The sequence below is a fragment of the Bidens hawaiensis genome, unplaced genomic scaffold (genome assembly GCF_021521415.1).
Source record: "Bidens hawaiensis isolate Kalapana, Puna unplaced genomic scaffold, B.hawaiensis_p1.1 tig00003115_1, whole genome shotgun sequence".
NCBI lineage: Eukaryota > Viridiplantae > Streptophyta > Magnoliopsida > Asterales > Asteraceae > Bidens > Bidens hawaiensis.
The window spans coordinates 1,519,857-1,537,705 of record NW_027491167.1 but is presented as its reverse complement, the minus strand read 5'-3'; the positions used below and the strand labels follow the sequence as shown (position 1 = coordinate 1,537,705).

Genomic DNA, 17,849 nt, shown 5'->3' with positions numbered 1-17,849 from the left:
ATGCTAATTTGCTAAAAGTGACATTACATTGAACAACAGATTGGTTAAGGTTGTCTCATGGTGTGTTGTAAACTTACTAAATTACATCACATCACTTTATCCTACGGATACATAGTTTTCAGTAATCAGTAATGTGTGATGATCTATATCCATCACCCTAAAGAAACTTACAAATATCATATCTAATTGTGACTGCTTTATTCATGCTCAAATTCTTATACAAGTAAATCAAATCGCTCACCAAAATAAACAGATGAAAGATACAGATTAAAAAAAAAACCAAACATTGAACATCATGAGACCATAGCCAACAAAGCATAACGGTTCAATTACATAACTGATCAATCATAAAAACCGATATCTTTAAAAGTTCCAAGTTCCAACTCACAAAACATTAACCATTTAACCAAACAGAAGCATCATTACCAGTTCACCGCGAAGCATTAAGCCCAAGAAGCATCTGACTCCCACTGTTGGGAAGATACATAACATTCCCGCTCCTCGCCAGAGTGCCCGAAATCTCCCTAGACGCCTCAATCCTCCTAAGCTCAATCAACCCCATACCCGCAGCCGCAGTAGCATCCGAAATCAGCTTCGCCGACTCACTCTCTCCTTCCGCCCTAATAATCGCCGCACGCCGTTCCTGCTCCGCCTTAGCCACCACAAACTTCGACCTCTCGGCCTCCTGCTGCGCCACCTGCTTCTGCTCCACCGCCCTGGAGAACTCCGCACCGTACGAAAGATGCGTAATCGCCACATCATCAAGCACAATGTTGAAATCCCTAGCCCGTTTAATCAAACTATCCCGAACCAAAGCCGAGACGCGCGGACGCTCGGTTAACAGCTGATCAGCGTTGAATTGAGCAACGACAGCTTTTAAAACCTCGTTACCAATAGACGGGAGAACCTTCTCGTCGTACTCGAGACCTAGGGTTTTGAAAATATCGGGCAATTTGTTGACTTCAGGACGGGATAAGACACGTAGGGTTAGGTTAACCATCTGAAGGTCTTTGGTACCGGACATGGAGGTGAAAGTGTGGGGCCTAGTACGGATGTCGAAAATGAAGGGTTTCTGGAGGACTGGGATGAGGAAGTGAGTGCCTTCGCCGATGGTGTCGTCGACGATACCGTTGATTCGGTCGAAGATGACGGCGCGTTGACCGCCGTCGACGGTGTAGAGGGAGTAGTTGAGGATGGCGGCGGACGCGCCCAGGCCGAAGGCGGCGCGTGCGAGATTGGTCAAGAAGGACATTGCAGCTTGGTTGCTACCCATTTTGGTTTTGGTGTGAATGAATGAAGAGAAGAGTGAGTGGAAGGTTGTGGAACAAGGGTTTTAGTTTTAGACATGGGTTTTGGTTTGTTATCCAAGTCAACAAGGACGGCAAACCCCCTCCTTCCAAAATCCAAACCGGATACACTGGGCCGGTGACTTTACTTTGGCCCATTTGAGCCCTTATAGTTAAACTTGTATCCGGGTATTTTCAGGAGCCGGAACCGGGAAAGAACCAGGTTGGGTAGGAACTGCTTCTAAATATGATCGGTTATTTGACCAGGTTATGACCTGGTTTGTCGGGCTTTATCAGGTTTTGGTCGGGTCGGGTCCAAGTTTTGGCGGGGTAAAGGTGGAACAGGTTCAGTGGGTCTGGGTTAGATTTTGGTACGATTTTTATGAAGAATCAATACCTGGTAAATGATCTTGTTTTCAAATATTTTACTGTGTTGCTAATATGATACACTACTGACTATACCTAGTGGTGCAAACGATCCAAGCCGTTCGCGAGCTACTCGAGATCGGCTTATGAAAAGACTCAATCAAGCTGAGCTTAAATAAGCCCAAGACCGAGCTTCACTTGTCGATCTCGAGTAGGCTTGTGCCTATCATATTTATAACTTATATATATAAAATAATTATTAATTAATATCTATAATAATATGAAAAAATAACTAAATAACGTATATTATTTTATATATATAATTATATTGAAAAATATATTAAAATTATTATATAACAAAAAATTAACTTACAAATAAATAGTAAATGAGTATAGTCAAGTCTGAGGCTAGTCGAACTTAAGCTTGACTCGTTTACACCCGTATATACTCGACGTAAGTTTCAAGATTCATAAACCTGTCAATGGTCTAAAACTAATATGCCATCATTATTTCTTTATCCATACGCATCAGATTTTGTCATCAAGGACCAAAGGATATAAAAGTTGTTATGGCACATAAATATGTTTTATAGTTATAATTTCTTTATCAGCTAAATTACTTCATTTTAACATCAATTTTCTTTAACACCAAAATTTCGCTTATATTGGATACCGGCAAATTTTGAACCCACAACCTCATATGGTGAGGGGAACACAATTATTACTAGTCACTAGATCAATAAGTCATTGCTACTCGTTTATCTTACAAGTTAAAATCTCTAGCATGGATAGGGCATGGGCTCAACACATTTGTTAATTAAAAAAAAATTAATATATATAATTACGAGTTTGAGCTATTACAAATGAGAGTTTTCGTGTGAATTGTACGAATTGAAGAAAAATGGAAATGATGGCTTTTTCGTAATTACTCTTAATTGACTAATTACGTCACAACAATACAAGGTGAGTAATAATTGCTCTACTTGTAAAGTTGCGTAATTATAATTATTCAACTTATATTTGTTGTAATGTAAATATAACTACTCTACAACAAAGTGAAATAGAGTAATAATAATTACTTATAAAATGTAGTGTAACTATTATTACTCTACTTGTTTTTTAGAGCGTAATTGCACAATAGAGAGGAATTATAATTATGTCAAAGCATCCATTTTTTCTTTACCTCGTGTAGTTTGTATGATATGTTTACTTGTAAGTATCTCACTCATGCATTATATATAGTTTAGTTATTTTTATCACAATTTTATATACAACACCAATTAATAACTAAATATATATTTAATATAATACATACTAAACAAATCAAATAAATAACGGGATTGTAAGATTGTTTAACCTCGCGAGTCATCGGGGTCAATAAGTGAAGCTCGTCCTGTTTATTAAACAAACTTACTTGTAGGCTTGAGCTCAAACTCGATAAAACTATATAAAATTAAATTTAAATAAATATATATATATTTAATATACATACTAAACAAATTAAGTAAATAATGGGATAGTTTAACCTTGCAAGTTGTCTAGGTCAATAAGTGAAGCTCGCCAAATGAATTAAACAAACTTATTTATAGGCTTGAGCTCAAGCTCATTAAAACTATATAAAATTAAATAATTGAATAAATATATATTTACATACATACTAAACAAATTGAATAAATAATAGGATTGTTTAACCTTGTGAGTAGTCGAGGTCAATAAGTGAAGTTCGCCTTGTTTATTAAACAATCTTACTTGCAGACTTGAGCTCAAGCTCGTTAAAACTCAACTTAGTTTGAACTCAAACCTTTAACAAGCTAGTTTCAAGTAGCTCAATAGCAATTTGGCTCGTTTACATCTTTAATTTAATATTTACATAAATAAGAGAGTAATAACTAACAAGTGACCAAACTAATTAACTTCCACAAAAAAGACAAAAACGTTTCAAACCCATAGGAGGGCACACAATTTATAAGATGCAAACATAATACACAGTCCTCATTACACAATTAAACTACAACCATTAACTTGATCTTCAACTTTTTGATTACCCTTAACATCTTTTGGATGCACACTTAACACTCTTCGTCTGTAACCTCGTGAATCCTAAACAGATGTATGAATAAAATTTGTTACAAACATATCATTATTTTTTTTATGTTTAAAAAAGGTGGATAATCAGCAATGTTTTGAATACATAGATAAATGATCACGCCGGATACAAAATCGGATCAACAATACATGTTATGTTACCTGGCCGGATCTAACCCGCCCGTCTTAATCATTAACCATGTAACAGAACATTGAATAATGACAACATATGATATCACAAGCATCAAAACAATAGCTAGAACACAAGAAAGACACAGAATTCAAATCAGTATCATATCATGCAGTAGCACTCATTAATTTGTTTGTTTGTTAACAAGTCAATATTCAAACAACTAACATCGCATCTAAACAAACAAACATGGATTCGACAGACTACCAACTACAATATTAGCCGAATCACTCACCAATTATTTAAGCGGTCGAACGATCAAATTCTCATGCTGCCCGTGATCACCACCCGACCCTTCAGTTGGTAGCCCGGTCCCACCAAAACATAACCACTGGTTGACTGATGGCCTGCTATTCACCACCCCATGTTCTTCATCAACTCCGTCATCAAACATCTGATTCGAGCTTGATGGACCCACAACATCAGTACCCTTATGCTTATTATCCGCCGAATTCTCTGAAGATAACGACGACTTCGAGAACGAAAGAGATCGGGACCCACGGGATAAATGTGGCATTGCCTGCATAACACCATTGACCAATCCAGATGCGAGTTTCTTTTTAACAGTTGGACTGGGAAGATTACTCCTTGCAGCAAGTGTTCTTTTGTTGTTTGGAAGCGATGATGATGATGTCGAATATTGCTGTCTTAATGGAACGGGGATTTCTTTAAAGTTTTTCGTTGAAACCAAACCTTGTTTTCCTTTCTTTATCGTTCTAATCCACCGAAGGAACCGTTGTATACCCTTCTTATTCTTTTTGGATTCCACATTCGGGTTTGAGTTCGAGTTTGAGCTCGACTCGAGTTGACTCAGCTCGGGAGAATGCGCACTGAAAGTCGGTGTACCATAAGCAGTGGAGGTAACACTATCCATTCCCGTGATCAAAAACACTTCCGAATCCGAAAGTTTGAAGGAAGTCCCAGGACTAGCACCACCACCACCGCCGCCACCATTGCCGCCCATCTTCAAACGAGAAGCCAAAAGCTTTCTTGCTGTGTAATCTTGGCTACCAAGAGTTGCACCCGCTGAGATTAACTGTCTGGTGAGCACCTCCGATGAAGCCGTTCCAGGCCGCTTGTTAAGAAGATCAAGCGGAGCCATACCATTATTATCACGAATATTCACATCGAGTGAACCCGCAATCAAAAGCAGTTCCACCAAGTCACTGTGCAAGTTCCCACTTATAGCCAAATGAAGAGGTGTTCTTCCTTCATTATCCGTAGCATTAATCGTTTCTTCAATTCTAAACACCTTCGACCCGACTAACCGTTTCATAAGAGCAATCTGGAGGTCGAGTCTCCTAAAAGTAGGCGTTTGAAAACCCGTAACCGCCTTATGCACAAACGTCTCTCCTGAATCGTTCCTTAAATTGATTAAGGAAGGACACGCTCGAATCAAAACTTCAACCGTTAATAACTGTCCTCGGTAAGCCGCGATATGCAAAGCCGTGTAACCTTGTTTATCAGTCGAGTTTATCATTCCAAACGACGAAATAAGATCTTTAACTACCTCAACCTGTCCGCGTGCGGCTGCGGTGTGTAAGATAGTTGAGCATTGAACATCTCTATAAGCTAAAACATCTTCATCAGAACAATCACCAATAAGTTCCTTCAATATCTTTAAATTACCACCTCGTGCCAACGCATGAACCGCTCGGTTCTTCATTTCCTGCTTGTAACCAAAAGGGATTTCCCCAATATGTTCCTCCAACTCTCTACCATTACCGGGCGTAAACCGGGGCGATATTGCAAAATCATAAATGATCCAAAACACCTGATGGTTATTGCTCCTAGCAGCAGCATAAAGTATATCGGTCACGCCATACTCGCCTTCACCGAAAACCAAAAGGGGGTCTTTTTGCAGCAACTCTTGAACAAAATGCAAGTCGCCAGCAGAAGCAGCAGTGTAGAGAAGCCAGCCGCCGTACCCGGACCCGATCAACGAGTTTTTCCCTCTTTTGCATTCGCCTTCGATTAACAGCTTCCGGGCGACTAAAGACCGGTTCTTGGCGACGTTATCGAACTGTTGTTCGTCGTCCCAGACGACCTCGAGACGGCGTATCCGGCGCAGGGATGTGAGTTTAATTAAGTGGTTGCCGTCCAAGCGGAGAAGCTCCCGGACCAAGTCGTAGTGTCCGTTGGCGGCGGCCCAGTCGATGGGTGAGGCGAACCACCATTGGTCTCCGGTGCTCTCCCACCGCAGGGGAAAATATGTCGGCATTGATCACTAAATTTCACCTTTCAAAGTTAAATCCCTGGAAACAGAAGAATATGAATATTAATTAAAATGAAAGGTTGGGTAATTAAGGGAAAACATTTATCATAAATGGGTGTAAAACAGGAGAGCATGTGATAGCGTGTCAGAGGCATAAGCATGGTCAATTGAAATAATGAACTGTAAAATTACTAGTCAAATAATGTATGTAAATATAAGGCATGATTATGGTAACAAAATCAGTGAAAGTATAATATAATAAGAAAGAATGGGAGAACAGAAATGATTACAAATTGGGGATTTGTCTTTTAAAAAAAAAGGTAAAGACCGGTGAAGAAACACTAAGTGATCCCGGGCGGATTACGGATAATCTGAGGGTTAAATAGATGTTTCCCACGAGGGTTAGGTCCGGCAGAGATGGTTATTCTGATGACCTGCAAAACAGACACCGTGAGCTCGTCACTGAGAAGGGGGGGTTCCTCCTTGTGACCACCCTCCGGCGTGAGAATCAGACTAGATTGCTCTGAATATGTGTATATAAAGAGAGATTGCTAGAGAAGATAAGATACCGTTCCAAGGTGTTGGAGTATTTATAGCCGAAGGTAGGTTTCCAAGCAGGTACAGCCAGCTGTATAATATTCCTGTTCTACCAACTATGGGCTACGCACGTGCCATGCTGGTTGGTGGGTAGGCAGCGGCTGATAATGACAAGGCCGGCTGTGTACTGTTCCCTTTCCACCAACTGCAGGCTATGTGCGTGCCACGACAAGGGTTGGTGAGTAGGCAGCGGCTAATAGTGACAAACAGTACTAGAGCATGCTCCTCCTCGTACTGTTGTCGGTGAGCTGTCACCCTGTGATTGGTTCATGGGCTGCTTTGGTCAGATCTTGTCTATTTTGTCCATACCTTGGCAGGTATAGTACAAAAGATCTTCCAGAAGCACACGGACTGGCTCATTTGGGCGGGAGTATTCCCGCCTTGCTCATTCCTTCAGGTGACACTGAATTATTGAGTGCCTTGTGCGTGTAGCCTTGCTATTAGTGCGGGTAGCCTTCCCTGATGGCTTGTATCCGCAGCTGCGGGAACAGGCGGGGTACTTCACCATTGGGAGGCTTTCCCTGCGGGAACAGCTGGCATACTGCGCGTAAGGTCTTCATCTCTGAGCATGGTGGGTCATGCGGAACCAGTTGGTCCTTGCACAGACGTCCCTCTTCAAGGTGAGTCTTGCGGGTCCAACCGGGCTCTGCTGGGACCTACCTCTTCAAGTCCCCCCAGTCCAATGTTCTTCTCATGAATTGTTAATAAGTGAGGTGAAATTTGGACTTAAGCAAGGGGTTTTGAAAAGGATTTAGTTTTAAGGTTGTCCGTGGGGATTCTTCCCGCGGTTTCCCTAATGTCACGTGCAGGAATTCCCGACTTTTCTGCTTGATCTTTGGGTATGATGCGGGTAGGTGTGTAACCTCCTCACAAGTCAGGAGCGTTGAGTTTCACTTGTGTAGATTCTCCACGAGGTTTTGGTAGTTTTAAACATAGTGATCAATTATGTTAAAGAACCAATTCCATCCTGGAGCTTCAAACAATCTAGTTCTCAACGTTCCCGCTATGCGGGGATGTGATTTCCCTTTCCGCAAGCATGGCCCAGAAGATCCTTCTTGGTTTCAATTCCCTGCGAGTGCTAAGTATGTGAAGGGTTTCGCCTTGACACTGTACCCGCACTCGTCTTATAGTTATCTTTCTTCCAAGGTATTCTTGGCGTCCATTCCCTGCGGGTGCTAAGTATGTGAAGGGTTTTGCCTTGACACTGTACCCGCACCTGTCTTATAGTTACTTGGTTGCCCAGGTGTTCTTGGTTTCAATTCCCTGCAGGTGCCAAGTATGTGAAGGGTTTTGCCTTAACACTGTACCCGCACCTGTCTTATAGATTCTTTGATACCAAGGTAAGGGGGTATATTCCCTCTTATTTTTGAATCTTTGAATCTTTTTGAATTTCCTTGAAATTCGAAGAGTTGGTGAAAGGATAAGAACAGTCCAGACTGTTGAAGGGACGTTAGTGTCCCACTGTTTCTTCTGACAGTTTCAGGACGTGCAGGAAGTTATGACGACGTGACAGTATATGGTCATTCCAGACGCTTTTTCAGGCGCGTGGGCGCGATTTTTCGGGCGCGTGGGTGCGGATTTTACGGCGCACGTCCCGTCAACAGCTGTTGCCAGCTTGCTTTTTCCACGTGTCATAGTTTCATTGCACCAGCTCTTTTCTCTCTCCTCCGCATTAAATACATCGCATTCATTGCGATGAGTATATAAAGGGGGAGAGGGTTCATGGTAATCCACACTTTCACTTCTTTCTTTTTCTTCTAAGCGATTTCCGGCGAATACTCTAACTTTCTGTCGAGCATTCTCCTGAAATCGTTCTTTACCTCCAAAACATGTCGTCTACTCATGATCCAGAAGCTACCGTCGAGGAGTCTGACTTGTATGTCGAGAACCCGACGTCTACGTCCGATAAGGACGATAAGAGCACTGCTGGCGAATGCAAGTGTGCTCTTCCCATCGAGCTTTACCGGTACATCGTCCGGAAGTTCATGCTCGAGCCGTTCGAGCCTGAGTTTCCGGAGCCACACCAGACGGTGTACGATGCCCCCAAGGGCAAAATAGGGGTATATGCCGCCTTCTTCGTCTATGGGAATCTTAGGTTCCCATTGACGAAGTTTGCATGCCGTGTTCTGGATAGACACGGTGTGCACCTGACGGAGGTACACCCAATGGCGATCGCCAAGATCCGCCATTTTGAGTGGGTGTGCCTCATTCTTGGCGTGGATCCCCACGTCAACCGCCTGATGACCTTCTACTCCTGGAGGTGCATCCAAGGCTGGTACACTCTGGTCACCCGGATCAAGGGTTTGAAGATCTGCGCTACCGAGCGCAGTCTTAGGTCTTGGAAGCGGGAGTTCTTTTACATCTCTGCCCGTGTCGTCCCTATAGCGATGACATTTAAGAACGGGAGAGCTCTCCCCAGCCTTCACGCCTCCAACTACCAGGAGGCGGAATGGTTCTCCAAGATTTCCCGGATCCAGACTCCGGTTTACCGCTTTACGGAGTCCGGGATGGTGATGCTCGGTATGAGCAGGGTGTGGAAGGATGCTGGGGCGGATGCGCCACAGATTCCCATCGTACTTGAATACGGTTTGAACTTTATCCCTTACGGTATGCTCCGTCTTCTTTGTTGATTTAGGGTTTTTTCTAACTGTTTTTCTTTTTATTTCAGAGGGAAATGACTTGCAGTCCCTCCTGCATCCGCGGGAAGCTGACGGTCCCGCTCGGTTGGGTACTCGTGCTCTTGACGAGAACGAGTTGCCCATCCTTGCGCAGACTGCGGATCGGTTTATGGAGGCCTACCCGCCAGGCCACGAAATACTGAGCGCCACGCGGCCAGGTAAAAGACTATTTAACCCTCGCCCTCTGAATGCTGAAACCTCTGCTGGAATTCCTCTAATCTTGTCATCTTCTGATGAGGAATCCGCAGATGGTCCTTTTCTTGCGCGGAAGAAGAAGGCTGCTGGCGGGAAGGGCAAGGCGAAGGTAGCCTCCACTGCCGACCAGGTGAACCGGTCTGAGTCAGAGACCGAGAGTGAAGAGGCGGCGGGGAACCCGGGTGGTGTTGAGACCACTGCTCTGGAGGTTGAAACGGCTGTCACCTCCGAGCAGCCCAGGACAACGACGGTGACCGGTACGAAGAGGCCGGCTCCATCGGGTTCGTCCCCGCCCGTTCGCACCTTCAAGCTCATAAGGACCCGTAAGTATACTTCCTTTATCTTAACTGCATAGCTTTCCGCCATTATACTTATATATCTTCTTTGTGCATGCGTGGATGCTACCGCATTCCAGGGTGGAGCGGGGATGAGCACCTCCGGACCCATGACAGTAGGTTTGGTCAACCTACCTGAGGCGATGACCCAGGCGACTGCGCCTGCTTCAGTTGTTGGTTCAGTTGCTCACCCGGTTGAGCCAACTGTTCCAACTGTGACGACGTCTCCGCCGGCTGTCAGTGCCATATTCACTGATTCCTTCACTGAGCCGGCGGTGAGTGTTTCTGTGGATTCTTCCACAGCCGCGGTCGCGGTTGTGAGTTCACCTCCGGTGAGTTCACCTCCGTTGGTTTCTACCACGGCGGCCTCCGCTATGCCTCCTCCGGCGCCGGCGACTACGGCCGGTCCTTCAGGTATGTCCGGGGTTAGGGCGTCAAGCCAATCTCTGCCTCCTTCCCATCTGCCTGACCTCTTGGATGGATATCCGTTAGGTTCGGGTGATGGGTTTGGCGGCTACAGGCCTGTCGTCGACCCTACAGGTGCGTAGGGTTATTTTGGCCTTTTATTATTTTATTTTATATTTTTTTTATCATCTTTTCCTAACTGCTTTTTGCTTTTGCAGTGTCGGATTCCAATGAAGTGTATGTTCCACGATGGAACATCCACCGAGGAACAACCATTCGGACGCCTGTGGAATGCATCGAGTGGGCGCGCCACGCCGCCCCAAGTGGGGCGCTGGGGGAACCAATGTCAAGCTACCAGGAGGGTAGGTTGACAAATGAGCTCCGCATTCTCGTAGCCCAGATGCAGCCGCGCGTCGAGCTTCTTTGTCGTGAAAACGACAAGTTAAAGGCAGCTCGTATCCAAGAAGTAGCTCAGGCGCGGGCTGTCCGGGAGGAGAACAGGAGGCTCTCCGCCGTTGCTGCGGAGAAGGAGAAGGCCTTCAAGGCCCTTGAGGTTGAAGTTCAGGCTCGTCTCGAGGCCCGTTCCAAGGCCGCCCAAGCTGTTAATGAACAGCTTCGGTTGGCTAAGGAAACTGCACGGAACGCAACCGAGAGGGCCACCAAGGCTGAAGCTGCTGCTGAGCCTCTACGCATCGAGAATGAGGAACTTAAAGCCAAATTAGAGAGGCTCCAGCAGGCTCATGATGCCTTGGCCATGGAAGATGCCAAGAAGCTCCAAGAGATCTTCGACCAGAGGGGGGTGCTTGACCACACTGAGCGTAAGCTAAAGGGCGTCGAAGAGGCTGCAGCCAAAGATGTGTTGCTTGCCAACCTTACAAAGAACGAAGCCGAACGCGCCCGTAATGAAGCTCAAGCTGCCCTCCAGGAGGCTCTGGTTACCAAGGAATGGCTTCTCCGAGAAGCGTTGTCTCAGGTATGCGCAGTTTCACAATTTCTTTACGCTTTTTCTTAGAAGAGTTTTTGATATACTTCTGTTTTTTAGGTTGTGCATCGGGTGTTCACGAACACATCATATGACGATGCGATGAGCGCAGCCCTCAACGCTTCTTATGAGGATGGGGAAAAGGCTGGCTTCCTGCTTGGTCTAGGGTTTGTTGAACAAGGCATTCCGCCTTCCAACTTCCCTCTTTACAATGTGGATACTGAAGCTGCGTATGACCAAGCAGTGAATCAGTATGCCGCCTTCCCGCATCCGGTGGTGGAGAAGGTAAACGAGATTGCTGCTGCTGATGATGGGCTAGCTATCCTTAAAGCTTTCCTTGAACCGCCACACTCTACTGATGGTGCGGGTCCAAGTGGGAGTGGTCCTGAAGCTTGATACTTTAGATCCCTTTCCACCATTAGAGTAGATTTTTATGTTTGTATAGACTTCTAATCTTGTATGCGGGTATGTACCCAGCAATTCTTGTAATGTTTGAATGTTGATGGAATAAAGATTATTTGTTAATGCCTTGCCTTGTTTATTTCGCGCATATTTTGTTTTAACTTAGCAATTTCTTGAGTACTTAGATAAGTTAACTTTTGAACGTGGCAGATAATAAGTTAAAGTTTTGCTTCCTCTTTCGTGATTGTGCGGATAAGACCGTCACTTTCACTTAGTAACATGGCTAAACTTTACCTATATCTGACCTACGTGGAAGTTTTCCTCATCTTTTCCTTTGAAATTTTCTAAGTGTTTTGAATAAGTTAACCTTTCGACGCGCGGTTGCCAATAGGTTAATGTTCAGTTTCCTCTATCATGATTGTGCGGGTAGGACCGTCACTTTCATTTATTGGGATGACCAAACTTCACCTATAGCTGACCTGCGTGAAGGTTTTCCTTATCTTTTCCTTAAAAATTTTTACCGTTTTATGTGTTTATGCGGGTTTTGCCGCCTTGCACACGCAACGACTTACTTCTTCCCATATTTATGCGGTGAATACCGGCATATCAGTGTGGGAAGTTCATAAGTATAAAGGTAAGGCTATCAACACAATGTGATAAAGGAGAATCATTTCCATTAGAAGTGGCTCTAGGCCTTTTCTTTACAAGTTTGGAATTGATCTACATGTAACATTTGCGTAATTGAGCTCCGTTCCATGTTCTTGGGATAGGAGTGCCATCGAGCCTTTCGAGCCGGTATGCGCCTTTTCCCAAAACTTCTTTGATAATGTACGGTCCTTCCCAGACCGGCGCCAGTTTTCCTGGGCGCTCTTGGTTTGAAGCCTCGTTGTTACGCAATATGTAGTCTCCTACATTGAAGTTGCAGAGTTTTACCCGCGTGTTGTAGTACTTTTGCATTTGTCGCTTGTAGTTTTCTTCACGCGCTGCGGCTAAGTCTCTGCGTTCCTCGGTTAGCATAAGGTCTAACCGTCTTTCCGCATCATTGTCTTCTGGCTGAATCAAGACCCTTGGTGAGGGTAAACCAATTTCGACTGGGACCATGGCTTCAGTGCCATAAGTGAGGCTGAACGGGGTTTCTCCCGTACTGGCCTTTTTCAGCGTTCTGTTTGCCCAAAGGACGTGTGAAACTTCGTCTACCCAACCGGATCTGTGTTCCAGGAGTCTTTTCTTTATGCCTTAGACGATGCTTTTATTTGCTCTTTCCACCTCACCGTTACCTTGCGGGTGTGCCACTGTGGTAAAGGTGTGGGTGATTTGAAGTTCTTCCAGCCACTTTTGTAGCTTCTTGTCAGCAAAGTTGGTGCCGTTATCACTCACCAAAGTCTGTGGAAGTCCAAAACGACAAATAATAAATTCTCAAATAAATTTTTTAATACGTTTTGCGGTTGTTTGGGCTAAGGGTTTTGCTTCTATCCACTTGGTGAAGTAGTCGATGGCTACCACCAGAAACTGAACGTTCCCTGCTGCTGTGGGAAATGGGCCTGTCACATCGATGGCCCACTTCTGAAATGGCCATGAAGAGGTGACTGGAACAAGTTCATTCTTCGGGCGATGCGTGTTGGGTGCGTAGAGCTGGCAAGACCTACACTTTCTGATGTATGCCAGCGCATCTGTATGCATCCCCGGCCAAAAGTATCCCGCGTTCTTTAGCTTAGCTACAACAGCGCGTGGACCTGCGTGTACTCCACAGATGCCCTCGTGCACTTCCCTTAGGAGGTAGCCAGCATCTTGGTTGTCCACGCATCTTAAGAGTGGGCCAAGAAAGTTACGTCTGTAAAGGATGCCATCGATGAGTTGATAGTTTAATGCTTTACAACGTATTTTTCTTGCCTGTGTTTTCGACTCTGGTAGTATACCCGCTGCAAGGTAATTTATTATCGGTGTTATCCACGTTTCTGTGCCGGTTTGGATGACACAAATTTCCTTGTGTGGGACTGATGGTGCTCCAAGGAGTTCAATGCGGATGTCCTTTCCCAAATGGGTGAAGGCTAATGATGCAAGCTTGCTTAACGCATCCGCAGATTTGTTTTCACTACGCTTGACGTGTATGACTTTACAATCATTAAAAGTGCGCATAAGGGTTTTTGCTTGTGCGAGGTACAGGGCCATTGTGTCATTCACGGCCGTGTACGTCCCGTTTATTTGGTTGGCTACTAACATGGAATCCACGTGGGCTTCCAAGTTTTTCACTCCCATCTTACGCGCAATTCTCAGCCCGGCCAAGAATGCTTCATATTCTGCTTCGTTATTCGTACTTGGAAAATCCAGTCGAATAGCGTAAGTGTATTCTTGGCCTGCTGGGTTGGTTAGTTTCAACCCTGCGCCTCAACCCTCGTTGCTGGCTGCTCCATCAGTGTAGAGTCGCCAGACATCATCGATGTCCTGTGCTGGGGAGGGTTGAGCCTCCTCCTGGCACTCTTTCTCCCGCGAAGCGGGGACTTCTGCAATAAAGTCGGCCAAGACCTGGCCTTTTATGGCTGGTCTTGGCTTGTACTTTATCGCATATTCCCCCAACTCAATTGCTCATTTGGCTAGACGTCCCGATAACTCGGGTTTGCCTATAACGTTTGCAAGTTTGAAGTTGGTGAGAATGGTGATTGGGTGACCTTGGAAATATCGTCTTAGCCTGCGTGAAGCCTGTACAAGCGCTAAGACTAATTTTTCCAGGGTAGTGTACCGGGTTTCTACGTCTGTTAGGACACGGCTAACATAGTAAATAGGCATCTGGATACCTTTTCGCTCTACTAGCAGGACTGCCCTGGTTGCTCTGTCTGTGGCGGAAAGGTATATGATTAATTCCTCCCCCACTTCTGGTGCTGTGAGCGTCGGGAGTTCGATCAGGCGTGACCGAATTTCCTGAAAAGCTGCTTCCGCTTCTGGTGTCCAGCGGAAGTGCGTTTTCTTTAAACAGTTTCTCAATGTTGACACGAATGGGAACGACCTATCCGCATGGTTTGACAAAAAGCGGTTAAGTGCGACTAGGCGTCCATTCAGTGTCTGGGCTTGCTTGATGGTAGTAGGTGATTCCATTTTGATAATGGCTTCGACCTTTTCGGGGTTCGCTCTGAAGCCATCTTTAGTAACAATGACTCCCAAGAACTTCCCTTCTTCCATCCCAAAGGAACACTTGCTCGGGTTGAGCTTCATGTTTATCTTTCTGAGCGTGTTGAAAGTTTCTTCGATGTCTTTCAACATCGCTTCTGGCTCAGGGCTTTTGATGACCAAGTCATCCATGTAGACTTCCAAGTTTCTCCCAATTTGGGCATGAAACTCTTTGTCCATCAGGCGTTGGTATGTGGACCCTGCATTCTTAAGTCCGAATGGCATCATTTGATAACAAAATGTGCCATCGGGCGTCCGAAATGCGGTTTTGTCCTGATCATCTACAGCCATGTGGATTTGATGGTACCCCTTATATGCGTCAAGGAAGCATTTAAGGCGAAATGGTGCTAATGAATCCACTTTGAGGTCAATTTCGGGTAACGGGTAACAATCTTTGGGGCATGCTTTGTTTAAATCTTTGAAATCTATGCACATGCGCCATTGTTTGTTAGCCTTCGGTACCATAACGGGATTTGCAACCCATGTTTGATATCTACTAACGCGTACGATGCCCGCGTCAAGGAGTTCCTTGACTTGGGTTCTACACGCGTTAGCCTGTTCCGCCCCCATTACTCTGCGCTTTTGTATGACTGGCGTAAAAGCCGGGTCACACTTGAGCTTATGCTCTGCTTTACTTCGAGGTACACCAGTCATGTCAGCTGGTGTCCACGCGAAGATGTCAAAGTTTCTCTGTAGTAAGCGTTTGAGTAAGGTGCGCGTAGGATCAGTGATTGTTGGGCCAATGGTAACAGCCTGGTCAGGGTATTTGCCATTGAGGGCCCATTTTTCTGGTTCGGTGATGGTTGGTTTAGCCATCTTTGGTTTGGGTTTAGATGAGACAGATACGATGCATACCTGGGGAATACCGGTGATCATCGCTACACCCTCAGCTGTTGGCCATCCCATCATGCCGTGGACTGAAGATACCACGGCATTGAATCTTGCCATCCCGTCTCTCCCGAAGAGAATGTCGTATGTGTGGTGTGGCTTCCTCATCACGACGAAGTCCACGTCTTCTGTGCGGGAGTGTTTCCCGTCCGTGATAATGACGGGGAATGATAGGATACCCATGGGGGTGTTTGTGCTGCCATCGAACCCTTCCATTGAGGCGTAGACCGTTTCCAGGCGTTCCTTGTCTTCGTCGTCTAGATTGTCGAAGAACTGCCTGTACATAACCGTTGACGAGGCACCGTTGTCAGCAAGAGTGCGGGAAGTGATGTAGTGCCCCAGCTGGCTTCTGATGACGATAGGGCCTTCTTTGCTGGGTCCTCCTGGCACTCGCGGGAAGCGCACCTCAGCTTCCTTCCACGGGCATGGTTCTGTCGTTCGTCGTTTTCTTCCTCTGATGTTACTCTGAACCATGTGGATGCTGATGTCAACGGGCTTTCGTCCGTTGCCTTTGTACCGGTTATCATTCCTCCCTCCATTCTTGATTGATGCCACAAGGTGTGTAAGTCTTCCATCCTTGACGAATGTTTCAACAATATCCCTCAAGGATGTACACTTCTCAGTGTTGTGACCCTTTGTCCAGTGGAAGTCACAGGACTTGCTCTGATCCGCATTAGGTCGCTGCCAAATCACTGGAGCTTTCGGCCATGGGAGTTTTTCAGTGGCAAATATCTCCGTGACGCTTTTGGTGAGTGGCGTCCACCGGTGTTTTCGGTTTGAAGGGTGCGTGTTATCCCTTCCACCTACGAGAGGGCGAGAGCTGGATGTGGTGTCAAAGTTTACCCTTGACTGCCAAATACCTAGCTTCCTCTTTTTGTTCTGCCGGGCGGTCCGAACGTTGTTTTCTCTGGTCCTCTGCGTGTAGAGGTGTGTACTCTGGGGAAGATCCCTACCCAGTTGCTTCTCCGTCTCGGTAAAGCGCTTGGCCGCCGTCATGATGGCATCCCATGTGGATGGCATGCCGTCCTTACCCGTCAACGTGCGGATAAGCTCTGGGTATTCGGCGCCCTGGATGAAAGCGGCGCGAACAAGATCTTCACTTATGTTGCCCAGACTCAGCTTTTTGGAGTTGAAGCGAGTGATGAAGTCTAGTAAAGATTCATCCTCCTCTCTAACGCAGTTGAGGATCGTCCACTGTTCTTCAGTATATTTCCTCTGTTGACTGAAGTGTTGGCTGAACTTGTGCTGAAAGTCCGCCCAATCATAGATGTGGTGGACCGGTAAACGATCGAACCACGCCCTGGCCGCTCCAACCAGCGTCATCTGGAACATATAACACCACGTGGGTTCCGTCCAGTTGCTGACGGTTGCCCCCGCTATGAATCTGTTCAAGTGATCGTCTGGGTCGGATATACCATCATAAGTGCCGATGTTGGACATCTGTTTAGCACTTCTCGGGGCGATTGCTTCCGCAATGTCCCTTGCAAACTTGGACGTTCCCTCATTTGCAGCAGTTGGTCTAAAGGTTTTGGAGAAGTCACGTGGGTTTCCCCCCGCGTTCCTTGGTTTGAAGGTTTCTCCAAAGTTCCTTCTTGGTTGGAAGTCCGTTTCCTTACGCTTCCCTTTCGCCCTGTGGCGAGGGTTTGTGTCGGTGTCGGGTTCCTCCCGATCATCGTCCGAGTACTCGCACTCACTGTTCATGTTGAGCTGTTGTCGAGTGCTTCCGAATTCGTCAGCCTGTTGGAGTGAACGCAAGCGTTCATCCAACTCAGCTTGGAATTCCTTCTGACGTGCTTCGGCCCACGCCTTAACTTGATCGAGTGTTTGGCGAGGGAGCCTCGTCTGTTTCTCCAACTGGGCATCAGTGAACCCCAGTGAAATATTGTTTACTGCACTTGCCCCGGCTTGGGTAACCGGGGTAGTGTTCGTAAAATTTGTGTAACCGCCGGTGTTCCCCCAGTAGCTGGGGTTGTGGTTACCGGGGTTTCTTGGTCACTTACTGGCCTTGGGACCGGAGTAACGTTAACCATTTTTTCAGAAGTTTTGAAAAAACTGAGAATTAG

The 17,849-nt window shown here is 45.9% G+C and overlaps 1 protein-coding gene and 1 pseudogene across 1 annotated transcript; both read right to left on the bottom strand.

Moving 5' to 3' along the window:
* Window positions 1–276: 276 nt before the first annotated feature.
* On the bottom strand, window positions 277–1,325 carry LOC143622319 (prohibitin-3, mitochondrial pseudogene; annotated as a pseudogene).
* Window positions 1,326–3,551: 2,226 nt separating this feature from the next.
* LOC143622318 (uncharacterized) lies at window positions 3,552–6,196 on the bottom strand. The gene has a single exon (XM_077093508.1). It carries the CDS (start codon window positions 6,146–6,148, stop codon window positions 4,166–4,168), a length of 1,983 nt encoding a protein of 660 aa, XP_076949623.1. The 5' UTR covers window positions 6,149–6,196; the 3' UTR covers window positions 3,552–4,165.
* Between the last annotated feature and the right edge of the window lie 11,653 nt (window positions 6,197–17,849).